At 40.9% G+C, this 27,563-nt stretch overlaps 1 protein-coding gene across 1 annotated transcript; it reads left to right on the forward strand.

Annotated features, from left to right (window-relative positions):
- Positions 1-279: 279 nt before the first annotated feature.
- Positions 280-25,870, forward strand: LOC134494700 (protein FAM217A-like). Its single transcript, XM_063299947.1, has 3 exons — positions 280-377; positions 2,246-2,916; positions 25,776-25,870. Exons 1-3 carry the CDS (start codon positions 280-282, stop codon positions 25,868-25,870), a joined length of 864 nt encoding a protein of 287 aa, XP_063156017.1.
- The last annotated feature ends 1,693 nt before the right edge of the window (positions 25,871-27,563 follow it).

The raw sequence follows: 27,563 nt of genomic DNA on the forward strand, positions 1-27,563 counted from the left end.
GAATTTCTTAGGCCGACATGCAGAACTGGGTGTAGCTTTGAGATCAAACATGTAGATCATTATAGTGCATGTTTTGCTTTATAAACATTACAGTGGCTCCGTTCTTTTACAGGACCGCTATAAAACTGCAACGGAAAAGTTGGCAACTCCTAACACGCCAAAAAATTCTAGGAAGGCACAGGTAGTATAAATTTGCAAAAATCATTTGTTTTACAATTTACTTATGCTTGAATTTCAGTGATTTTTCCAAGCTACATACCAATAGTATTTTTGTTAAAAATGTTTTGCATCTTTCAGCTCAATTCAAACAGCAGCAAACAAGGGCAATTCCATTCCCGGAACAATGTACCTAAACAAGGCAATAATTCTGTCAGCAGGTAAAAAAAAAAATTGAGTTTAAAACAAAATTAAACAGAATAAGAGCACAAGCAAGCCACTGGCACCTCTCAATGTCTTCATTAATAAAAACAAAGTGCCAAGTACCAACTTAGGGTAATCCTGTACTCTCACTGCATTTTTGCAGTTCTTGCTTGCTAGCTTCATTCTTTGCTCTTTGTCTATGCATGACAGAAATGCAGTTCTTGCTTGGCTTCGTTAAAAGCATTGAACTCATTTTCAAACTCTCTTGGAAATTACCTTGCTGAGTGGATTGGCATGTGCAAGAGTATGCCAACATAAAAATATATATATATATTTAAAAAACTAATTGTGGAAGAGCAACAAGTATGATAGACATTGAGATATGTCTGCTTGCAAGAAAGCTATCTGTGGGAATGACTTCATATGGCTTCTTATAAGCTATTTATTGTTAATTACCTATTAATAATCATAGTTAATAATAATCACAATCTTAAAAGTCCCCATGATGAATACTTTAAATTTCTATGCTCTCAGGGCCAGTTTAAGCAGAATTTGGGAATTCGGGGTCTCTATTGGAGACGATGGACATAACCCACATTTTGGACCCTTTTTTTGTTGCAAAGCAGGTGTGTAGTGAGCTGAATACGGGGCGGGGGGCATTTCTATATGCCCTTTGCTGAGATCAGATCACTTCCTAATCCAGATGAAATTGGCCACCCAAGATCTCCACAGTACGAATAGCCTGATTAGGATGATCCAGCCCAGGTGCTCTCTGTATCTAGAGATGGCTTCCTGTGGGCTTTAGGATTTTCTAGGCAAACCTGCTGCCATACCCTTCATCCTGGGTACATGCTGTCACCAGGAAGTGACCTGGGTGCTTAATGCAATTACTCCCAAGGGGGCTCTTCCTGTTAGCTGATCCCAGTTGGCTGATTGGTTTACCAAAGACCTGCTGGAGATGAAGCTGTAGAAAAGGGGCTACAGCATGGTGGAAGAAGAGAAAAAGTGAATCTAACTGAACACAGGTTTGAGATCACGTTCAAACGTACGTTGTGGCAAGGAGGGAGGTGAAGCGTTCTTGTTTCTCATTCATCCTTTATGGTATCCCGAGGCTGTCATCCAGCAATGCTGTTCAGGGAGGCCAATCGCCTTATAAGAAAAATAGGTTCCTCTCCCACCTGGACGTTCTGACTGATCAGCACAACATTTTGCTGATCAAGTCACTCAGATTTGCCAAGTCCTGATTGTTCCTGGGTAGGGTCTGTTGTAGTGACTGGAGCAACATTTTGCCCGATCATCTGAGAGTTCTGATGATCTGTGAACTCTGATAACGTAGATGAGGTGCTCTGTCATACGTTTTCAGTCATTTGTGTACGTGATTCTTGCCCCTCTTGACTGAGGACCTGGGGAAAGTGTTCCTGATTGAATCTAGGTGATCAATGTCTCACTTTGGAAGAACAGTGCCAGCAGTTTTCAAACAGGCTATGCTTACCCACGCCTAAAGAGGCTGTTCCTGAATTTGCATTGAACAGCTATACAGCTTGTCTCTAACATCCCCTATTTAGGGAAGGTTACTGGAACTTTCTTGGTATACCACCTGGCCCTTCTTTGGCCAGGATTCAGATCAGGGCATGGGCCAGAGACTGCCTTGGTTATTCTTGTTGAATGGCCTTTGCTATGATCTTGATGGGGGTAATGCATCCTCATCCTTGTAGTATTTACATCAAGTATTAATTTGATGGAAATACAAAGTCTTATTTCAGAGTATTTCACACGGCACTTCAGTTGCAAATGTAGTTTTTTTATACAGAGTTGGTGATGCTTCTTCTTAAGAGGTACAATGTGACGATCAATATTAATTTAGCTTCTTTCATTTTCTCTTCAGAGACTTCAGTAAACCTTGTGCAGAAATGCCATCTACCTCCAGTGATGTTCCTAGAAACGTAATCCATACTAATCCACTGGTACAATCTTTTTTGAAGAGACATCACCCTGTTTCTTATCCAGGAACTAAGAAGACCGCATCAGAGAAAAAGTGCAGAGATGGCGATGGGGACTTTCCCAAAAGGACAAAGGAAGCTACTACTACTGATTCTTCTCCTGCTAGAAATAGTAGTGGGGATGACGTGCATTTGGCAAACAAATGGAAAGTGAAAAAAAGAAATGATAATGTAGAAAGAAAGCTTTTAGCAGAAGAAAAGGCAGCAGCTGAGACTAAGAGAAGAAATAAAGCTCTGCTGGAAAAGTTAAAAAATGTAAATCTTAACTTAAAACCGGACCCTTTTGAGCACCAGGAAGATGATGTTCCCTCTTCTTCTGCTGAGAATGACACGTTTCCATATCCTGATTTTCTTCCTTCACCCTACAATAATTTGAATTTAAAAAAATTGTCCTTGTCCAAGTCAGATGATTGGAAATCATCTATAAAGCCACCACTTAATGCCTCGCTCAATAAACTAGTTTCACGTCTTGTGCAGATGGAAAGGTTACAGCACGCAACTATCTTAAGAGAAAGGGCAAGCGAAGCTACTTGTCCTGCTGTGGCTGCTAACAATCGTACTATTTTGACAAAAGAAGTACCCCAATCAAAACAGCCAAGGCCACTTGATTGTTGTCAAGTAAAGCGTGATGGAGATACTCACAATTCTAGCTGTGGTGGGCAACAAACAGATGTGCCAAAATGCCAACAGAGCCATAACCACAAAAATCCTGCACCCTCTATGCATTCATCCTCAACGATGACCCGAGCATCTTGCAGCAATGTTAAGTCCAACAAAACTCCAGCAGTTTTAAGCTCCACAAACGTAGCTGCACGACCATCTCTCTCATGCTCTGGAAGCTCATCCAAAATCTGCCCAGATGTGACACTGAATTCTACAAATGTAGACTCATCAAGCACAACCGCAGCTTGTTCCTTACCTGACAGTGAAAGTTCAAAGAATAAACAAACAAAGACAAAAAAGAAAGACCTTTAAAAAAGGGGGTCTTTAACAAGTAGACCCTCCCAATCTCAGAAATTAAAATCTGTCTCTCTCAATTCAAAGCAGAAGTCCTCCAGTGTTGATCCTCAGTGATCTCTGGAGTGAAGTAATCATTGATCAGTGTTATTTGTGCAAAACAATTGAGCAAGAACATTTTGGAAAGCGCCATCTTAATTTGTATTTATGTGGAAGAATGAACTCACCACCTGGGACGAACAGGCATTTTTTCTTCCTAGGATGCAGAGTGTTGGCGCTACCCTGGGAAGAAGGGTTAAAACAGCCACACCCTCTCCTTAATTGGAGAGTTTGTTTAATAAAACGGGAACTGAAAACAAACATGTGGGTGAGTGTGTCGAGGAAAAGAGTTAAGCCCAGAGGACAGCAGAGATGTGGGAAAGAGAAACTCCAACCCAAAGTGCCACTTTGGTCTGGAAACCAGGAGACCCTGAGTTCTAGTCCCACCTTAGACATGAAAGCCAGCTGGGTGACTTTGGGCCAGTCACTCCCTCTCAGCCCAACTCACCTCACAAGGTGGTTGTTGTGGGGAAAATAGGAGGAGGAAGGAGTATTAGGTATGTTCCCTGCCTTGAGTTATTTATAAAAAGGGCATTGTCACTGGATCCCACCTTTGTCAACAATTATGTTCTGCCAAGTATCCATGCAGTGGTCAGGTGCTCAGAAATACACTTTAGGCAGATTAAACAAAAGTATAAAAAGCATAGCATAAAGAAATGAAATCATTACATACCTAAGCAAGTTGAAACCCTATCCTGTTAAGCTGTCAGGAGCCTCTTGACCAAGACAGCGGAGATACCCCAGGATGGCTTAATTTCCACAGCGCCCAGTGCTCACGTCTGTGCAGAAGCTCCCAAACTCAAAAGGCAATCCTAAGAGTTTTATCAAGGTGTGGCCCTAAAACCTCATGGCCCTGTTGCCATGGTACCGAGGTTGCATGACCCAACCTTGACTAGGATGCTTCCCAGGGTCTGGTGCACCTGTTTCCAGGAGTCGGGGAAGCTGTACAGATAAGCTAGTGGTTAACAAAAACAATTGGGGGTTTTCTCTTATCTCCCCCCCCCATTCCAAAGAAAGTTAAAAACCAAGCCAGTTAAACATCAGTATAACTCAAAATAAACTCTAATCTTCTTTGTGTGAGGGAGAAAAATCAAAATACTGTATGTCCTCCTCCTCCTCCCCACCAAAGAAGTTTTTCTAGCTTGTGAAAATCTTTTAAATGTTGCCATGTGACGTTACGCAGCATACTGAGTTATTTAAATGTCATAATACATTCCATAGAGTTTTTTGAACTGCAGACAGAGCCACCAGTGAATTGAAAACCACCCTGAATTGTCCCATTTCCTTGCTGGATCATGCCATTTCCATGGTTTATTCAAAACATTCAAAACATGAAACTTACATATTTATTTATTTACCATTCATGATTTCTATGTTCATAATGATTTTTGCTTTTTTTTTTTTTGGTAGGTACCACTTTTTTCTGAAAAACAGAATTGCAAAAGTTAATATATCATAGGAAACTGTACTTAAAAAGGAACAAATTACACAAGCTGGACAGCCCTAAAATGAAAATGAGCGGGGGACGCCGAGAAGATGGCCAACTGAACAGACTGCCTGCAAGCTCAGCGGGCAGACCTGGCAGCGTGGGAGAACTACTCAAACAATTTTGCAAGATTTTTAGAAGGTATCAGTTGGCTGAGGGCTTTCTGAAAGGAGTGGAAGAGATATATCAAGAAGGAGAATCGTAAGGATCCAGAATGAGCAGGCATGCTGCTCAGGAAAGAGCTGCAATTCGACTTGCAGGACTGGTCTGTTTGTCTCAGGGCTTGTTTCGGGAATGGGATAGCTCTGATATGTGGGAAGTTCTTTGCAGACTTGCTAAGGGGGGCACTCGGGCTCCTTGATTCATTTATAAAAAATGGCCTGTGTATAATATGGAGACAAATAAATGTTCTGCTTTACTAGGAGGTGGGATAAAAAACTAAGAATAAGTATGTGGATGGATTTCAGGGCTGTATGACTCTCTTTTTCCATAATGATTCAAAGTTGGTTTGATTTTTTTTTAAGGTATAATAGAGGCAAAGACAAGGAATATGTTAAAGATTGTATGATTAAGTGGGCTAAGAATTCTAGGTACAATATTATGATAAAACGGTGGGAAAACATGTGGAACAAAGGTCTGAAATTCACTTGGGACCATAATTTGAAAGAGAATTTTTATAAAATGCTGTACCGTTGGTATTTAACTCCTGACAAGCTGTCTAAAATGTATAATGGGATATCAAAAGTCTGTTGGAAATGCTCACAGGGGGAAGGAACTTTCTATCATTTATGGTGGACTTGTGGAAGAACTAAGAAATCCAGGAACCAAATATGTAGTACTATCCAAAAAATTCTTAAAGGGGACTTACAATTGAAACTGGAGCTGTTGCTCTTGGGTTTGGTGGAACAACAGCCTGAAAAGCAACATGGAACTCTGTTCTGATATATGATAACAGCAGCAAGACTCTTATATGCTCAGTGGAGGACTGGATGATTCAATTGATAGAATTAGCACAAATGGCTAAACTGACAGCAGCGATAAGAGAAAACACTGCAACTAGATTCGTTTCCATTTGGAAACTGCCCTTGGACTATTCACTGGTAACGCAATAGAATGAAGTCTTGATTTTAGGTTTTGATGATTGAGCGGTTTGATTTTAGAGATACAGTGTTACTAAATGTTTAAGTAGTAGTAAGATTAACTTTTATGTACTTTTATACCTGTGCTGGAAAAGATCAGAAGCCATTGGTCTGATATGCTTCTTTGCTTATTCCTGTACCGTTTTAGCTTTTCCGGTTTCTTTTTAGACTTGTATTCTATCGGTCTTATACTCTGCATTATGTGCCTTAATTATATCTTGAACAATTAATAAAACATAAATTTTCAAAAAATGAAAATGAGCCATATTTTTTCTTTGTTCTTTTATATATTCTTTTATAAATACTACAATTCTGTCTAGGGAAGAGTCCTGGTGGTAGCAGTGATAGGAAAAGTTATGTATACAGAGTCGGGAGAGAAGTTGGCGGGATTGCTTATGATTCCTTTTTATGCTTTCTTAACAGCATTTCAATGAGCTCCGTAGTGGCTACATCAGTGCAACCCTATTGGGCTAGATTTGCATGTAATTATTTTACTCCCCACAAACAGTTGTGGGGGGAAATAGATACATCCAATTTGTGAAGCTCAGATTACCTCTTTATACATGTCACTGCAAGTGTAGCATGATCTAAGGTTCAAGATTTCTAAGATTTAGATAGCTAGACAGCAACAGAACGAACGGGATAGTGATATATGTCATATACGTGTTTTTTTCTTTTTAAAGAAATTATTAAGAGATTTTAGATATAAGAAATATTTAGCAAAGTAAATGTGAAAAAGAAAAGAAATAATTAAAAAAGAGAGAAAAGAAGATAGAAAGAAGAAAACATAAAAAACCAGAAAGCATATATAAAGAAATTGCTTCTACTACACAATCAATTACTGTAGGGTTCTGTAGTCTACTAAATGCCTCTACATTCTTTGCAGCAGGATTAGGTGATAAAGTCTATCTGAAGAATTGTAGTAGGAAAAATGAGCTATCTGAAACATGTTAATGCCACTGAAATATCTGCTTCACAATTTTTACAAAGGAATGACTAATGGAGGCACCAACATACCACATAGCCAGAATATCTACCTACCTACCTACCTACCTACCTACCTCCATCCATCCATCCATCCATCCATCCATCCATCCATCCATCCATCCAGTGTTCTGTCACGAATGTACTGTATAAATTTGCTTGATGCATATTTGCCTGATGCAGGTAACTTTTATAGTCACCAAAACTTCCTCAATCTGGTTCCCTCCTGCTGAGACTATGACAGCAAGAACGTACTGTATTTTCAGTGTTTGCAATTAAGTAGTACATCTTCTACTCTCAAGCATCCACAGAGACTAAAAGAGGAACAGGGTATTTGTAGGTACAGTATGTGTGGCAGCTGTGCCACATAGCTAAAGGGAGGTAAGGGAAAGGGAAGCATGGAAGATCAGAGAAGGGCAGATATAAGGTGGTGTGGAGGAGAGGAGGGAGAAGCAAGATTTACCGGTCTTGTCTTACTCACCAGAATTACCATTCAGAATTTGTCTTATCCCAGATTTCAGGGTGTTGGTCTGGGTGGGCCACAACCTGACCTGGAATGGTCTAGGCCAGTGCTTCCCAAACCTGGGTAAATTACCCACACTTGGGTAGAAGTGGTTTTTCTTCGAGTAACAACACACAAACCCATTACATTGACTTTAAGTGTTTTATCTACATTGGGTAAAAAGGACTTTCTGATGTGCAGTTGTGGGTAAGGAAGGAAAAGGTTTGGGAAGCAGTGCTCTAGCCAAACTTCTGAGTCACAGTGTGCTTGTTCGATGCTTGAAACAAGACACATTTTTTTGTCTTGCTCACACCCCTATTACTGCATGTGAACAGCACTTTTGAAGCATTTTAGAGCATGAATGGAATAAAGTTGGGGAATTTAAGAGGAGACAAATAAGTATGCCAAGTTGCCTAGCTGAATAGATCGTTGTTTGAAGGCTAAAGAATTTACTGAAAGTTACAAAGACAAACTTCTGATACAAGGAGCTTTTGGATTGAGCTAGTTCCATATTAATATTATATGGATCACCCCTTTTTTCTTTAGTTTTAGTTCACTTAAATTATTGTTACTTCATTTAATCACTATCAATTTCTGTATTAATTTCTTTTTGCATTGTATCATCACTGTTACATTATTCCCTTCTGTTTATTATATTTTGGCTGTTGTATTTCACCAAAACTTTTTTTAAAAATCCTGTACCCATGTTTACACAGTCCAAAATATTGCGGAAAAAAGAAGTGTACCTTGTTTTCTTTCTTGGCCTGCATATTTGACTTATTTCATCCAAGACTGGCTTAGGTTTGCCTACTACTGTAAAATGTTATTTGCACTCTTGGCACACTGTCTTTGAATTTGTTCAGGAAGGTGAAGAGTAGATTAAATATCCAGGGGAATAAAAGACTGAACCACCTAAAAGACTGAATGACCCAGCATTTGGGGAGGGGCAGGGAACAGAAGGAGCATGGCTGGCTATCCATTGAAGGTTCAGGAATCACTTCCCAAGGGTTTTTTTTTAAAAAATCTCCAGAATCTTTGGTTTACATTTTGAGCTCAAGCGCATAGGCAGAAATTAGGGTAGCGTGAGGAAGGTTTTTCAAGGAGAACCTTGGGCGGATCTCTCAACTGAAGATGAGTGTTTTCTCATCCTCAGTAGCCAGAGGGTATTAAAAATATTATCACTATTAATTGCCCTTTTCGTGTTCCCTTTGGTTGTTTATGTTTGGGTGTGTGGGTGCCCATCCCTCTAACTGTATAGAAAATGAAAGGGCAACAGTTTAAAGAAGTTGAAATAGAAAAGCTGGAGTAAAATTTATTAGAGAAAGCTAAATCATTTGTCTCTGCACCCAATCTTTTCCACTATCATTGGCAGTAATAATAAAAAGATAACTGCTTTAATTGGGGTGAACTTGACTCCTGATATCAGGGCTTTGTTAAGGTGCATATGGACCAAAGTTACAAAAGGCCTTTCTGCTTTGGTCTTGGAAAGTAGAAAAAGGCACAGAATTTTGGGCTGAAATTCCTTATCAACGTCTTCAAACCCAAAGTCCAATGAACCTAGGTCACCTACTAAATCCTACGCTGTGTCCTGATAATGCAGTGTTTGGGGGTCAGGGATCCAACTTGGTCACTTGACCTTCAGAGGAGCAGTAGACCATCTGGTAATACTGGGTATCAGTGGAAGAGGCATGTGGAACATTTTTGGCCTTTTCTTTTGGTGTTTTCAAGAGAATTTAAAAATAGAAATGAGAGTGAAAAGCCTCTCAAGGGCAATCCAACCCCCCCTCAAAATGGACCAAAATCAGGCGGCTGAAGTTTGACAATTTTATGTCAATTTTTCAACAGTATGGTGATGGGGGGCGGCAAATGGGATGCTCGGGTATCTATCCCTGCCCTAAAGTAATTATCTATACCTTATTATTCTGAATGTTTCTGAAATGAAAGAGACAGCATTTATTTTTTAAAATGCAGTGTATATTTCTAAATTAAAAAGTAAAAATAATAATTGCAATACCATGGCCTCTAAAATTTTCCAGTTATTATTAGCATATGGAATTTAATTTGATTATAGATTAGATTCTTTTTGTTCCACAATCCGTGTGGAGCCTAACAACATAAAAATTAAATCAACAACAGAGAGATGGCAATAGGCAATGCTGAATCCATAAAAGAAGAAAACAGTTGTAAAACTGGCATCCACAGCACAGCATACCTGACAATTTCCTGAAGCCTTCTATTACCCTCTCCAGGATAAAACCAGTTGATAACTACAGCTGCAGCTTGAAGGTAGTTCTTCAAGATTAACAACTGAGAGTATCTTCTTCCTTCCTGTTGAGTCTCAAGTCCCTAATTGCACTTCTATCATTTCAGAAACAGATTGTACCGATTTCTGCTTCCAGGACATTCTCCTATTCCTGATATTTATAAGAAGAAATGCCATTAATATATTGCATTATGGGTACTCTACAGTCACAAGACCTAGTGAGAATTAAGCTCTTTGGAAACCAAGGGACTGCTTTTGTTTGTTTTTATGAAGGAACATAAATCTGAAAAGATTAGCAACTCTCAGGCAGTACTTAATATTTCTACTCTGAAACAAGGTAAAGGTAAAGGTAAAGGTTTCCCTTGACGTAAAGTCCAGTCATGTCCGACTCTAGGGGGCGGTGCTCATCTCCGTTTCTAAGCCTTGGAGCCGGCGTTGTCATAGACACTTCCGGGTCATGTGGCCAGCATGACGACTCGGAACGCCGTTACCTTCCCGCCGAAGCGGTACCTATTGATCTACTCACATTTGCATGTTTTCGAACTGCTAGGTGAGCAGGAGCTGGGATTAACAACGGGAGCTCACCCCGCCGCGCGGTTTCGAACCGCCGACCTTCCGATCGGCAGCTCAGCGGTTTAACCCGCAGCGCCACCACGTCCCTTACTCTGAAACAAAGGATGTCATAATTACAGTTATTAACCATATGATGGTAAAATATACCAGATTTTGCCTGAACATAAACAGATATCACAGATAATCAGCATGCAAGTTAATACTTAATTGATAAATATGGCTTGCCAATGTAATTGCTTTTATTTATTTATTTGGTGCCTTCCAGTCAGCCTTGACTCCTGGTGATTGCCTGGACAAGTCCCTGCTGTTTTTCTGGCAGGATTTCAGAAGTGGTTTGCCATTGCCGGCTTCCTAGGGCTGAGAGAGAGTGACTGGCCTAAGGTTACCCAGCTGGCTTTGTGCCCAAGGCAGGACTAGAACTCACCCCCTGGTTTCTAGACTGATGACTTAATCACTACGCCAAACTGGATCTCCACTTGCTTCTAATACATTCCCCGTATTCATCTCTACCTATCCTGATTTTTACAGGGGTGTGGACAGTGCTTTCTATTTAAAATTCTTCTTCTTTGGTCCTCCACTTTACATATAGAAACAAATCTGTTGAGAAAAGATGGAATAAATGTAAATATGTTTTATTTATAGTTGTATTCCAGAAATCCTGGAAAACTCTTCGTCAGTTGTGGTATCTGTATATGAAAAAAAGATGTATATAACATTGGCATGGATTCCTCCAAGTTGTTAAATAATTTGACAAATAAATAAATAAATAAATAAATAAATAAAATAGAAAACCATGCAATTTCACTACAGCTGATAAAGTTGTTAAGCAGGTGACCTATATGCCTGCTTAGTACAGAAAAATACCGTATAGTCAAGGAAAAAATGAGCAAGCTTTTTAAGTATTACCTTTTTATGTAATACTAATATGACACAGGAAGTATTATTTTAAAAATAATATCGATTGAAGATGTCTTGCAGTCTGAGTGCAAAACTCTGATTTAGAAAAAAAACTGAGATGTGTACAGTATAAAGAATGTTGGGGGAAAGATTTAAAAGCAAATTGCAATAATGCATAGCTGGGAATATATAGTATGGGAAGAGGAGAATAGAAAGCCTTGTTATGCACACACATTTGCCTAAAGGGATTTTCTAGAATAAGTGTCCTTCCCACTGCTAAGTTAAAAGACCATCCACCCATCCCTGAGCTGGTTGACGAGTTCCCTTTCCCCCTTGTCAAGGCCCATCCTACAGCTGTTGCCTCTGTGATGATCAGGGCATGCCAAAGAAAGCAATACTGTAGATGAAAACATCTGGCTTGCCCTCCCACGTTCTGGAAACAATCTTCAGATCAGGATATTGCTGCAGGCACAGGACAGGGATGGGGGTTTGGGGAGATAGGGAGGTATGACAGATGGCTGGCCAAAGCAGGACAGCCGTGTGATAGATTATACAGGCAGCTCTCTTGAAACTGGGCAATGTGGGTTTTGAGAGGCAGCTAATCCTGCACTCAAGACAAACACTGATTGGTAGCTGGGGCAGCTGGGTGAAAAAGCAGGGGAACCAGTTCTCTCAGAATCTGGAAAACCAGCTCTCCAGCTGATGAGCTGGTTGGGAGAAAGGTTTATATTATATACCTTTGAGATCCTTCCAGATGACTGAGTTGCAACCTTCTTGGTGAAAGGACAATTTGCAGTCAGAAGCCAAGTTCCCATATAATACAGTTTCTCCCATAAATGAGCTAGTTGAGAAACAACGGTGTGGTAGTTGTTGCCCTCCCCCCCTCACTTTTTTGTCTTACGAAAAAACCACCTGATTTTTTTCCAGTTAATTTTTTGGGTCATGCCTACAGAACTTTGTTTTGAGAAGAACTTCCAGTGCTCAAGGGCAATGCTTAATCAAGGGGTCTAATGCACCTGGGGGTGTGCAGTTTGGAGATCCACCTCCATAATAGCTCCTGAAACCAGTAACAAGCGATGAGAAAAATATTTGCTTGAAGTCGGAAGTGCTGCCAATCACAGTGGATAATATTGAGGTAGACGGACAGCTAGTTTTACCTGACATAAAGCAGCTTCCAATATTTCCAATCTTAGTGACTATATGAAAATGAAATAAGGAGAATACTGTATGTGGTGCCAGGATCACTTTGAATGTTCAAACTCTGTCAGAAAGATCTCCACGTGAAGAAAGAATCACATGAGACAAAATCTGAGATGCTTAGTCTGATATAAAGAACCAGATATACCATTATAACCATAGCAGGGCCTGATCCCCTCCAAAAATTGCTCCTGGGCATTTTTAATATGACTGAAGGACCCAATTATGAAATGCCTGGAGAGTTTTTATTAAGTACATGTAGTATTTTCCTGAGCCCCCACAACTATTGTGAAAGTCCAGGAAAAGCTGAAGTTCTGTTAAGCAGCTCCTGACAGGTATAATGGATTTGCCCATGCTGATCCAAAGCACCTTTGCCCCCCTTGGATCTGAATATTACACACCTCTAATGCACCTTTAAAAATTTTTGACTCTTGCTCCAAACAAGGCTTCTTCCTATCTCATTTCGGCAGGTTTTAAAATACTAATTGTATCCCTCAACCCCCATAGTGCAAAAAAGTGTGATGTCCCCTATGGCTCATCGGCAGGGCACAAAGAAAAAGTGTGCCTCATCCCACCCACCCATCAAAAAAGGTTGTTCTCTCTGGCTTAAGCCACAGTTCTCCTGATAACAGAGGCTCATCAGAAAACTGGGCATTTGACAAGAGAAGCTGCGGTTGGTGGGAATGCTAAATCTCATCATAATTCTCACTGGAGTGAACTATAGTTCACAGCAGAAGTGACATCACCTTTAAAAACGTAAGAACAGCCTTGATGCATCAGGCATGAACAGGTGAAAGGTCCCCTGTGCAAGCACCGAGTCATGCATGACCCTTTGGGGGGACACCGCTTTCGCCACATTTTCTTGGCAGACTATAGAGCGGGGTGGTTTGCCATTGCCTTCCCCAGTCGTCCCCAGTGTAGCATACTTAAGACAAACCACCATGCACTCTTCTTGCCTTCATCTTTTTACCATAATCCATTTATGCATTAAGTTATCCTGAAAGTAATAGGAATGTACCACATGTTATATAAAGCTGAGTCAACATACCATGTGAAAATGTGAGCAGAGTCAAAATGCCGAATATATAATTGTATTTAAATGGGTTTATCAGAAGGGGAATGAATATTGATGGAAATTGGATTCTTCTTCCTGTACATCAAGAAATCTGCTCTGAAAGGTTAAGCAGGATTATAGGTTTACGTAAGGAATATGGGGGAAAGGGGGTAGAGATAGGAAAGGCTGGTTGTGCATGATATCAGATGCATGATTGATGGTAATATCCTTTTGATAGAGAAAAAAACGGAAAACAAGTAAAAATAGTAGCAATCAAGAAACAATGACAGATTGCATAAGCAACTTCTCAAATTTTACAGTAAAATTAATGAATGTGACAGAGAAATTTTCTGAACCCAACAAGCCTGACAATGTAATGATGTTCAGGTCCACCCTACTCTAACCGGACTGAATCTACGGACATTTAAAGCTAGCTGCAGCAACCCTGTATAATCACAGATCAGAAACAAGGACAACACAGGGGATTTTTTTGCTTATTGCTCTTCTTACACTTTATGTTTATATTGTTATCGAAGTATTCATGCTGCTGTGAGTCTTGTGACACACTAGTCTTAAAATATTTTGTTTCACTCTACATCAGTAATAATCAATTGTATATAAGCTGGGACTAAAATAATCATCTTTTTAGATCATTCTGTAATTGGCCGGGAGAATGTAGGGTTATATATTATCAAGTTAAGTCTAGCCATTGTTTCTTGTCCCCTTGGCCTCCTCTGTCACTTGTAAAAGCTGGTAGAGGCTTCTGTGCAGGTGCTGTACATAAGCAGAAGCCTCTTCCACCTATTGTAAGTGAGGGACAATACTAAGATAGGGTTGCAGTAGCTAGCTATGTTCATGCTGCAACTCCTAGTCAGAAACGGATCAGGATTTCATAATCGCTATGATCATGGATATGGCTCGACTGGGATTTGTCCCCAACACATGTGGGACTCATGCTGGACGTCATGTTCTGTTTCTATGGAACCAGTGATCTGAATTTCTGTGGGGAACTCCACGTAGCTCCACTTATTAGCTTTAGACCAGCAGCTGGTACAACTGTTTGTAGGAGTGGAAGTCTAGTTAAAGTGTCCTGATCCAATTGCCCAAAGAATCTGAACGGTTTTCTGAATGTACCTGGGAAACTGCACACATTGTCTATTGTTGACATTTGGGGTGTTCTGCCTGATCTATGGAATATGTAGGTGACCTGGCAGTTGAGGAGGCAACTCCTAAGCACCCATTTCATCTTGTAGAGTGAAACGGTCCCTTGAGATTTATGGGTGGTCATGAAGTCACCAGAGGTTAATCTTGACTTAGAGAAGACTTTTGCTTAAACATAGCAGAGGCCCTCAAGTCACCATTTATAAAACTGTTAACCAAAGGTAAAATAAGGACACACAGGAAATATAGCCTGAAGTCAGAATAATTGAGTCACATAAACAGTTTCACATCATTAAAAGTGTGTGAGCCAGAATCAGATTGTAGTATTGAAAAATATATACCCAAATTGTTTGTAATTAACTCAGAATTCAGCACTATTATTGTATTGCTTTGGGCAAAGATTAACATGAAGGAAATCCAAGAGCAGCAAAAGAAAAAGAAAAAGCAGATAAAACATTTAAACAAATATATATTTTTTCTAACGTTTTGCTTTGTCTATCAGTGCTTCCAAATACATTTCCAACAGCTCTATATGGATTTTGACTATAATTGTGATGCACTATCCTTATTTCTTATGGAACAAAAAGTCTACACCATTTGGCTTTGCTCCACATTCTACATTGATCTCTGGAGGTCTCTGGAAGAGAGACTTATGGCCGTCGTGAAAAATTAACCTGGCAATCCCAAATAAGCATGGTGTTTTGTTGATGTATCTCTTCAGAGAGAACAAGCCTGTATATTCAGTGCCTTCTCTTCATAATCAGTTGGTCCTCTGAGGGAATGGGAAATGGAATATGATTATCGCCCTACCATGCCAAGGTAAGATAGTATCAGAAGAAGAGCTAATAAGAGAGGAGATATCCACAGTACAAGAAATCTTAAGTTTATTGTGTTGTGATTGGGTCAGCGAAATTTAAAGTTATACCTATCCCCAACATAAACTAAAAAGAAATTGTGCCACTTCTGATCAAATACATTTGGTTTTGCCATAGTCAAAATCTTGGACAGCCACTGTCAGTGAGAACAGACAAAACTGGCCTAATTCAATATAATCCGTTTTCTAGGTTCCTGAGCTCCCAAGCTCCCTATTGCTTGAGTACTACTTTGGATCCTTGGTAGATCCGGGAGTTGGTTGTCTAGCTATAAACCTCAGAGCAATATTCCCTAAGTAGACTCCAAAAGCAGTTTTTTGCTTGCCGTGATCTCCATATTTAAATAGCAAAAACTGTTCTTGCAACACCAGTTTCAGTCCCCACCTTGGCAGACCTAGAATGAGATTGGCTGCCAAGCTGACCTTGACTTCTCATTCATTGGCAGCCAAGTCATGCCAAACATCAAGAGCTTTTTCTTGAAGTAATGGTTCATAATAATAGGTACCTTGTAACATTTTAGCATGAGCCAAATATTTTTTGCTAGGAAGCATCTTGTAAGCAGAACTGCTCTGCAATATCCGTCTCCACTACAAACTCGAGGAGCTCTCCACCTCCTCTTAAGTTGTCAGAAAAGAATACCAACAAAAAGGCATTATCCCCATTGCGAATCTCTATCCTGCCTCTACTCTGACCTGCTGATGAATGGTGGTGCCCAGAGAGGTTGTTTGCAAAGCACGTTAAGTAAAGTTATGGGTGAATTCCTCCAGCTCTGTTTCCTCCCTCCTCCCCAAATGTCAGCAACCAGTGGGAAAACATCTAGCAATCATGACAACGATGGTATTCTTTGGTTTTGAACATGCTCGCTGGGAATCTGGCCACAATACGCTTCTGGACTTTCTGGCTGAGTTGGCCCTTGAGAGCACTGTTTTGCAATGGTTCCAGACTTTCCTGTTGGGACATGTCTGGAATATGGTGTTGGGGAACTACTAATTAATATCTAGGTTTCTGTCTGTTACAGTAATTTATCTTGTCTACAGTGCCATTCAACATTTACATGAAACCACTGAGGGAGGTCATTCAGAGTTATAGAGCGAGGTGCCATCAGTAGTCTGATCATCCCTTACTCTATTGCTCCTTATATTCTGTTGGAAGGAAATCTTACCAGGTCCGTTTCGAGCTGGGAATGAAAGTTCTTAGCGATTGCTTGAACAGAGATAATTTTATTTTCCAAGAGCATGGTACAGAGTCTGCTGGTTGGAGGTGGCCACGTTTGTATTCTCCCCACAAGCTCTTTATATAGGGGAGCTTGGCTATTGTTATGTAAAAGCGGTCCCGCCCTCTAGGAGCTTCTGAGGAGGCACACTTAGCCGGTTTCTTGGCAGGGGCACTCTCTAGGAATTCTAGGAAAGTGCAGTTTACTGGCGTTGGGAGAGGAGGTGCTCTGTGCTCAGGCTGTTTGTGCTTCCTGTTCTGATAGTCCAGCTTCCCTGCTGGGCTGTGGCTTTGTCTACTGGCTTGGAATGTTCACCTTGGAAGGAATCCTTTGTTATTTGATTATGGAAATCTGTTTGGCCGGGAAAGAACGTCTACCCGGATGGGCTCTGGAAGGGGCAACCTTTTGTCTTACAAGGTCTCTGGTTAAGTCTGAAGGGAATCTTTTGTCTAAACAGTTGGGGTTTCCTGTCACATTTGAATCTTGTGCTCCCTATGAATCCATTCTATTTTGTAATCTTTAGCCTTTTACCTTGCTCAAGGAAGGGAAGCAATATGGAAGGAAGCAGTGTTTGGGCAAGACAGCATGGCAGAACAGTGTCTGGGGACAAAACTTGGCAGAGAAGGGGGGGTCTTGAATTCTTCTCACAATTCTAATAAGGAGGCAATCTGTAATGTGAACAATCTTCAATCTTGATAATGGCAGGAGGAGTAAAACAGACGAGATGGAGGTGTTTTGGGCAAGGAAAAAGCTGGACTCTGGAACTGAGGTGAGGGTTGTTCTGGATGAAGTTACAGTCCACTAAAAGGGGTAGATCTGCTGTTTGGAAATCCTCCTTGATCATCAGCTGTCACTGGATTTGCCACTGGAAGCTGTGGCAAGGAGTATGATGGCACAATTATGGCAACTGGGAATTAGCTTCCCTCCCACTTTCCTTGCCACCGCTCACAACTTTGGCAGCCATCTGAGAAGTACGGGAAGTGATATATTTCACAATATATTACAGTAAGTATTAGAGCACAAGGAAACTAAATTAATAGTGTCTAATGCTATTGGATCTGGGCCACAAAACTTGCTGCCCAATCCTTGCTCCAGATCTTCAACAGATTTGATTGGGTGGGGCAGGGCTATCTGGGCTGCAAAAATTTGGATGACCGCTAAATGACAGCATAAATAAGTAGCCTTACTGAAGGAGGCTTTGCTTTTATGACTAATGGTGTATTTATTATTGCACTGAATTAATTTAGGTTTGGGATTATTTTGTGTGACCTCACCTACGGGTCTATGAATAATGACTGTTCTACAACTAGAATATCATTCTATGATATATAAAGAGTAGAAGATTCCTCCCTCCCTCCTTCCCTCCCTCCCTCCCTCCCTCCCTCCCTCCCTTCCTTCCTTCTTTTTTCCTGAATAAAGCCAAGACGTAGTTTTAATCTGAGTTTCAGAACATCGCATAACTATAACTCAGAAGGGACTTAAACAGAAATATCTGGATTCAATGACTATATCTACTGGTCTACATATTTTATGTTGGAACAAAAACCAATAAATCAAAACAGGTACGTATATTTCATAATGTATTCTGAATGTGTAGTTTGATATTAATTCTGTAGTATAGCATTCTGCAATCACTTGATTGTTGAAAATGAACATAACAGAAAGCAATTAAAATTATCCCTTAGTCCTCGGGGTGGTCTGGAAATCTGTTACTTTAGGGAGTTAAAAAGCAATCCATTTGAAATGTGCTCTGTTGCCATTTGCACCAATATGAAAGACATTTTCCTACAGAACAGGTATTTTCTGATTCTGCTCTGCCCTCTAGTGACTTTTATTATTATTAGGAATCCCATGTCAGCTGATATTTCTGGTGCACCAAAACTATGCACACAATGAACATTTTATATTTTAACACTGCTGCTGCCATGAGCACGGATGGTGAGCAGGAGGGGGCCCCTATCCAGGGGGGAAAACGCATGCGTAGTAGCGAGAATTTGAGCTGTCATTCAAAGAGACACAGAACAGACCCGCCTTGACTTTTGGGGTTTATCTGTACGGGTTTTCTCACGCTTCTTCAATTTGGTAGGATTTTCTGTCTACTGTAGCAGTAATAAAACACTAGAGACTTATTCCTCATCTCAGCGTGGTTCCTGACTGTTAGGACAGCTGCAGACTCTCTTCCGATACCATTATTATATTCTGATGCACCAGAAAAGGAATAATAATGATAATGATGATAATGGAGGAGGAGGAGGAAGAAGGAGGTGGTTGTTTGGGATATAACTGGTCTGCCTCTGCAGAAGAACTACTAAAACTTCTTATTGTCATCCTGTAGCCAAATTTCAGTGATAAATCAATGTATATTTAAGGATAGGATTGCAGTCTTCAGACATAAAATATTTCTCTGTTTGACATGTTTATAATAATTCTGCTTCTTGAGGTTACCAGCCTTTTAATTTATTGTTTCCTGTTGGCAACTCCTTGCAGACATGCTGTGTAATTAATAATTTTCTTTTTGCAAGCAAAGGAATTGCTTCATTTATGTTATTCTTTCAGTTGTGGTTTTGTGAAAAAAAATTAAACTTTAGTAATTGCTGTGATTGCAAAAGGGAAAAAGGTAATTAAAGCATCCAGTGACAGGGAATAGGAAATGAGTAATTAAAGGCCCAATTCAGTAATGCAGGGGAGCAAGCTCATGTAATATAACATTTCACTTTTTAAAAATCCCTTACTACTACAGTTTTATTAAACCACTCTAGCCTGGGAGGATTGGGTCTTTCATTTTGAAAGTTGATACCTAGGCTAATGCAGTATATAACATAGGCATCTCTCTGCTATTTAGCTACAGATAAGTAAAGGTATCTCATTAAAAACTTCCTGGGGAAATTCAAAGGTGGGAATCAATAGAATTTCATAGAGCATTAGGAACGGGACAGTAGGGTTCAGAGATTCTCCACATACGATATATTTAAGGAACACTTCGGGGGAGTTTTCATAGATGGACTAGCTCTGCTCTTGCCATACTCAATGGTTTCATCCCTACTACCTATGTATTCTGCATGTGTAAGGAGTTCTAACCATAGGTAAGTATGTCATGTAAACCCAGTCTATGATTAGGAGCTACGGATAGGACTTTCTGGTTCTCCTTTCAAACCATCCAAACGGGTTGTCATTATTATCTTTTCTACATTTAAGTATTATACCCTGTGTGAAGTCATATTCTGAATATTATCTGTCTCCCTCATTCAGCTTGATTAGATGATCCTGGATTCCAGTACTACCAAGACCTTTGTTTGTTTGTTTGTTTGTTTGTTGAAAGAAACTTCTATGGCTGCTCAACTTACATACCATAACTTTGGACAGCTCGCAGTGGCAACAATAAAAACATGTAAGAAACAATATAAAAGCAACATTCAAATCCAACATCAACATCCAAAAGCCAAATCATATCTTGCATAATTTATACATTTATGCACTTACATCTGCTTATGGGCCAAACCTGCAGAAGCAGCATCTTTTTCTCTGCCACGTCCCCATGGCTTTGCCTTCATGTCATGCCCAGAACAGGCTCGCGGTAGCCTTAAAGTTGTCCTTAGTTCCTTTGGTGTTAGCATCATGTTTTCCTCCTTAAGCAAGCTGCAACACACAGTAATTTTCAGATAGGTCCAATCCATGATTCACTGACCATTCTATTACAGGTAGTCCTCGGTTAACCACCACTTGTTCAGTGACCATTCGAAGTTACGACGGTGCTAAACGAGTGGTACTTACAACCAGTCCTCAAAGTCCCAGAACCCCTTTGGTCACGTGATCACAATCTGGGCGCTTGGCAACTGGCTCACACTTAACGACGGTTGCAGCATCCCGTGGTCACGTGATGGCCATTTGCAACCTTCCCTGTTGGCTTCCCACAAGCAAAGTCAGTGGGGAAGCTGGCAGGGAAGGTCGCAAGTCACTCCTGCTCCCACCACTTTTTCTCCTGAGGAGCCAGACTCCGTAGCATGCGCCCAACCACAGCACCCTTCCACCTGCACTCTGTAGCACCCACCTGCCTGGCCACACTCGTGTGGTACCATGGCAGCCACCTGCATGCCTTCCCACAACTGGCAGCAGCCAACCCCTGCCTGACTTTCAATGTATGCCCCTGACTCTCAACAACTCTGGGGATTGAGAGACAGATAGACAGATACATAGGTACATATTTTTATTTCAATCATAAACCAGTACAAAAAACAACATGTAACAAAATTTGCAACTAATCCATTAAGGTCAGTTCAATCCAACAGAATGTTAGTTGTAAAACATGAATAAACCAAACATTATAAAAACCATCAAACAGTAAAAATAAACTCCATTGAATATGAAAACTGTGTAAATACATTCACATAAACGTAAAGTCTGAAACATTAAGGTAACTGAAGCAACCAAAAATATAAAAAGGCAACAGGTTACCTTAAGCAAATTTAACAAATCAGAAAATTAATCAGATTGCTTTAAAGAAAAGAGAAAAAAAAAAACCCAAACACTAAAACTGGTAACATCAATGAGCAGATAACACTATGTAATACGTATCAGTTCCAGCCTGAAAAGAGAAGCAGCACAACCTAAACGACAAATGGAAGTTTTTAACAGGTAAGTACATTGGTACTATAAGGGTAATAAAAGCAGGAACATTTACAGCCTCACTTTAAACACTTTGAAAAACTCAGTTCATTTTACTGCTAGGACATTAGTCCTGCAGCAGGGGATGAATGGAGACCCAGCTGAAGAGTGCTAGAGTTTCTTCATTTCCTTTACAAAATGAGATATGAATTTGATTCAAAAGCTGTCAGACAGCTGTTCATGGAAAAGAGGGATGAAAATGCACGCTGTCCTTACAACCAAAGCAAATTTTCAGCTGCAATTACACACGCATAAACATGCACCCCATGAGTAATATTAGCAAGAAGTGCACCTCAGTCTCATCTCTATCAGGTGTTCTGAAGACAGATTACTTTCATTCTTGATGAGAAAAATATATATGTATATTTTAAAATAGAGTTTTTTATTTCCAGTACCAGGGTCCAGGAGAATAATGTAAAGGTACAGGGTTTTCATGTAAAAATCCTGATTTTTCTGACCTAGGGACAAAAATTAATTGATTGAGACATATAACAACTTAATTGTACTTTCACATTCAATTGATACATCTAGATTGACTAATTTGCTGGTTGAATTATGCTTTTTCTTATCTACGATGTGCTTTATAATAACATCTGATTAAATGTGTGGAGTTTGACGAATGAGCAATTGTATCTTAAAAGACTCAAAAATTGTGTTAAATGTTTGCAATAGACTGCTTTGTTTATCACTGGTCATAATGGTGGGAGAGAAATGTGTTCTATAATTCTTATTGAAATATGTGTATGCACGTTTTTGCAAAAGATTCAGAATACCATTTCTAAACCAATTAATACTGATAATAGGAATAGCACAAACCCACAAAATGGCCTTTTAAAATAAAAAGATCTGGAGAAAGAAGTTCTCCAGCAATTGCTGCAAAAGACCAGTCCCAGGCTATTACTCTCTGTACCTGGCACAAAGATGGCATCTCTAACAGGGCCTCTTCCATGCAAATGTATGGCTGACTGGTCCGTATTTTGCTACCAAGCTTTCTGGCAAGCTGACCTATTTTTGCAATCCTGGATTAGAAACTCCTGGATGGGACATCACACATAGAATGGTAGTATCAGTGTGTGTGTGCGTGCGTGGACACACAGACGCACCCACACACACACACATGTAGGGGGGCTCCCAAGTTATGTGCAATTACTCTTCAAGCAGCAAAATTATTTGAGCTGTATTGCATGATTCTAGCACCCATATTTTAAAATAATATCCTGCACTCAAGACTCATCCCTGAGATTGCAGAGAATCTGACAAGACTTGGGTGCTCACTGAGTCAAATGAGTCAGTTAATTTTCATATTTTAATTACACTGTATGGGGAAATATTTAATTTTACCTGTTATGGAGCTCTCACCATTTTGTTTCATTGGATATCCTAGGTACTAGTATAATGAAGAGATATACTACCTCATGCTCCAGCTTGGTGGCAATTTCTAGCTGATCTTGGCTGATTCTGAAATGGTAAACAGGGCTGGACAAGGTTAGGATTTGAACGGCAGACCATCAGGAAATACTGATAGCTATGGGCTACACAGTGTGGTCGCTAAGAATCAACACCAACTTGATGGCACATAATCAATCAACCAGCTACACAGGAAAGTTGAAAAAGTATCCCAGAAGCAGTCATGGCAAACTCCTTCCATATTCCCTGTTGTGGCACCTTCCTTCTGGAATACCATTCCCCACCCCACCCCCTGAGATGTGTTTTGCCCCCACTTTGGCTGTTTTGAAAAGAGTTCTGGAGACCTGGATCTCTCCCCAGGCCTTGGGTTAGTGTGGGTGGTGAGTCGTACATGTTCGATTGCATTTTAATGGTTGCATTCCTTATGATGTTTAGGGATTTTGTTTCAGTTGTTTTCATGATTGTTTTTTTTTTCAGTATGCTGCCCAGAGTCATTGTAGAGTTGGGCAGATTTATAAATGTCTAAGTCAAATATTTATTTATTTATTTATTTATTTGTCAATCAAATTTGTCACCACCCATCTCCTCCCACCGGAGGGACTCTGGGCAGTTTACAACAAAATAATCAAAAAACAATAAATATATAATAAAATTCCAGTATAAAAGTGCACTATAAAACAATTTCACATAGCTACTAAATATAAGTAAAGTCCAGATGGCTGCTATCTCATTCAGTCCTTGTCTAGGAGGGGCAATTCAAGGCACTAGCCAACCCCAAGTATGACTATTCTCCTCTCCACGCCAAGCCTGGTGGCAGAACCAGGTCTTCAAATTCCTCTGGAAGGCTAGGAGCGATGGGGCTAATCTCACCTCTGAGGGTAAGATGTTCCAAAGGGTGGGTGCTACTACAGAGAAGGCCCGCCTCCTGGACCCTGCCGGATGGAATTCTCTTACCGACGGGGTCCGCAGCATGCCCTCTCCGCATCATTGGGTGGGATGGGTTGATATAGCGGGGAAGAGTGGTCCCTCAGGTAGCCTGGTCCCATGCCATGTAGGGCTTTAAAGGTGATAACCAACACCTTGAATTGGACCCGGAAGCAAACTGGTATCTAATGCAGCTCGTGCAGCAAAGGTGTTACGTGCGCCCTTCCAGGGGCACCAAAAATAGCCCGCGTGGCTGCATTCTGGACCAGCTGAAGCTTCCAGACACTCTTCAAGGTTAGCCCCATGTGCAGCACATTGCAATAGGCTAAATGGGAGATAACCAGGGCATGAGTGACTGTTTGAAGGGCCTCCCGATGCAGGAAAGGGCGTAACTGGTGCACAACACGAAGCTGTGCACTGGCCATGGCTGCCACCTGCTCTTTGAGCAGGAGTCGTGAGTCCAGGAAGACCCCCAAGTTACGCACCGGCTCAGTCTGGTGCAGCGCAACCCCATCCAGAACTAAAGATGACAATTTCCCAGAAATCGAGAGCCATTAATGCACAGCCACTCAGTCTTCCCTCGGTTCAGCTACAACCTCTTGTCCCCCATCCGGGCCCCCACAGCCCCCAGGCACTCGGAAAGGGTGGTCACGGCATCACTTACTTTACCCAGGATGGAGATGTATCATTGAGTATCATCAGCATATTGATGATACCTCACCCCTTAGTGACAGATGATCTCACCCAGTGGTTTCATGTAGATGTTAAAAAGGAGTGGAGAGAGTACCGAGCCCTGCGGCACCCCACAAAGTAGGGGCCGTGGGCTGGATCTCTCGCTCCCTATCCACACCGACTAAGACCGACCCTGGAGGGAGGAGGTGAACTAGTGCAGAACCATGCCACCCCCACCAACTCCCTAAATCGGTCCAGAAGGATACCATGGTTGATGGTATCGAAAGCCACTGAGAGGTCAAGAGGAGCAAGGATGGATGTACTGCCTCCATCCCGCTCCCACCAGAGGTCATCCATAAGTGTGACCAATGCCGTTTCCATCCCTTAAACGGGCCTGAAACCTGACTGAAAGGGGTCTAGATAATCCGTTTCCTCCAGGATCCTCTGGAGCTGTAACGCCACCACTTTCTCACCCACCTTCCCCAAAAAGGGGAGGTGGGGGATTGGGCGAAAATTGTCCAGTATAGTAAGGTCCAGCGATGGTTTCTTGAGGAGGGGGTGCACCAGCGCATATACATTTTAGTTTAAGGAAGGGTTTGCAAAGGTAGAATTTGTTATAAACCATAACTTATTGAACAAGCTCAGGGGATCTTATGAAAAGCAAGCTAATTATATTTGTTCAGCCAACGTTGGTTTGTTTTTCAATTATTAATATCTCAAAGAAATGAACATTACATACAAATAAACTAGGAGTTAGTCAAGTGCAAATCAGGATTTGGGTTTAGGACAGAGTAAGAAGCCAATCAAAAATGATAAACAACTATGTTTTCAAATGAGGCTGTTGCCAGAACAAATCTTGGTATCTTTCTTGGGATGGGTTTGGCTTAGCCTCTATTTTCATTATGAACAGAATGAGAACATTATGTTGACCAATAAGAAGCAGAAATGTTAAGTCTTTGGCATTTTTTTCATACGTCAAATACGTATGCTTCATGTGTTTAAATGCACAGAGGACATACGTAAGCTGTCAGAGATGAAAGATGATGTGAATATAAGCAGAATCAACCTGTCAGCTGAGAGGAATCTGTCCTTGCTGACCTCAAGTATGTCATACATTATGTTTCATAACTACCAAAAGTGTAAATTGAAAGCTGACTTGTGTTAAGTTTTTTGTGAGTTATTATTAAAACAGAATGACTCTTAATTTATATCTTAAAAGAAGAAATACAATTATTCAGTGCAGGGGGTATAGTCCAAGTTATCACATAAGGCAATGAAAAACCTACCTAAAGTTTCCCAAGTAGAGATACTCACAAGAGGTAACTGGAATGATCTCTGTTGACTCTCAAACAGTCCTGGGAGCTCCTGGAGACATAGAGAGCCTGGATGACTGTGAGAGCAGCAGAGAGAAGAGGCAAGAGGGGGGCCACAGCGGTGGCCATGAGTGAAATAATTCAGAAGCTGCTACAAAAACAGAAAGGGAAGAAGCATTCCGTAAGCTCTGGGAAAGGAAATAATATTAGGAAGAGAGGCTGGCTCCTTCCTGACTCACTGGAATATAGGAGGGAGGAAAGGAAAAACACAAGCAGACTTGCAAGCTTCTCTTAATGTAGCCTATCTCAATAAAGCTTAGTTCTAGTCTTCTTCTGGAGTCTGTTCCCTCATCTGGACAACCGCAAAGGGTTGACAGGCACAAGCCAGCAAGACAGCTGGACCCAGTTGGACCGGCAGTAGAGTCGTTGTGGAGGCTAGCAGTTTGCTGGGAATAGTGCCAGGCTGGTTTGTTGTGGTTTTTTCCCGCCAGCTGGATATAATGGGTCTGGCAGCTGGCATGGTGTGGCTGGGGAGAGGTTGTTCCAAGTGGCAGACCTGGTGGGCTGGCAAGACTTAGACTTCAGAGATACTTCAGTGGGCCCCCTGTTCTGCCAAGTGTCCAAGTAGTGATCAGATGCTCAATTGGTTCTTTTCGATCCAGAGACAATAAGCACACCAGTGGATAAAGAGATTTTAAGCTTTATTATAAACTTAAGCAAACAGTTAAATAGAAACACAGTTTAGGCAGATTAAACAAAAGTATAAAAAGCATAGCATAAAGAAATGAAATCATTACATACCTAAGCAAGTTGAAACCCTATCCCCTTAAGCTGTCAGGAGCCTCTTGACCAAGACAGCGGAGATACCCCAGGATGGCTTAATTTCCACAGCGCCCAGTGCTCACGTCTGTGCAGAAGCTCCCAAACTCAAAAGACAATCCTAAGGTTTTTATCAAAGTCTGGCCCCAAAACCTCGTGACCCTGTTTCCATGGTACTGAGGCTGCAGGACTGGCCTTAACGAGGACAGTTCCTGGGGTTTGAAACACCTGTTTCCAAGAGTCGGGGAAGCTATACAGATAAGCTAGTGCTTAACAAAAACAGTCTAAGGGTATTCTCTTATCTCCCCCCCCGCCACATTCCCAACACAAATAAAAAACAAGCCAGTTCAACATTAGTATAACTCAAAATAAACTCTAAGCTTCTTCGTGTGAAGGAGAGAATCAAAATATGTCACTGAAACTCCTCGAAATAACAATGGTCTTCCGCATTGACACTCCACTCCACCCCTGGCATATTTTGTTCCTCACACCTTCATATTTTATAAATTCCAAGTCTCCAAGTAATAAATTGAACATTTGTATACAATCACTTAACTTTAACATACACCATACAGATCAGTATTAACAGAATGCAAAGAGCTATTAGAAAAACAATTACTGGGTGCCAGGCCAAATTTAAAACACTGGTCATACTTGGGCTCTGTCCATATTAATTGAGCTATTGAGCTGATATTAAATCCCATAGGAAGTGTAAAGTTCCATTCTTCAGTCTCCCAGCCTAGAGTTTTTGTTTCAGACTCAATTGCTGCATAATATCCAGTGGTAGTGCGAATGTGGGATACATTACATCGACATTCTCTAACAGGTGGCGAGATAAACTTCCATCCTCCCAATAAACCGGGTCTAGCGATACTATACAGACACACCCTCTACCATTATCAATGATCCTAGGAGCATCATCATTTAACTGAATCCATACACAGGTAGCACTGCTAAAATTAAAAGCACATGGTCCAAATGGAGTAGCACGGGTTGGGCGAAGCCATCT

Source organism: Candoia aspera, chromosome 3 (assembly GCF_035149785.1).
Source record: "Candoia aspera isolate rCanAsp1 chromosome 3, rCanAsp1.hap2, whole genome shotgun sequence".
Lineage (NCBI taxonomy): Eukaryota > Metazoa > Chordata > Lepidosauria > Squamata > Boidae > Candoia > Candoia aspera.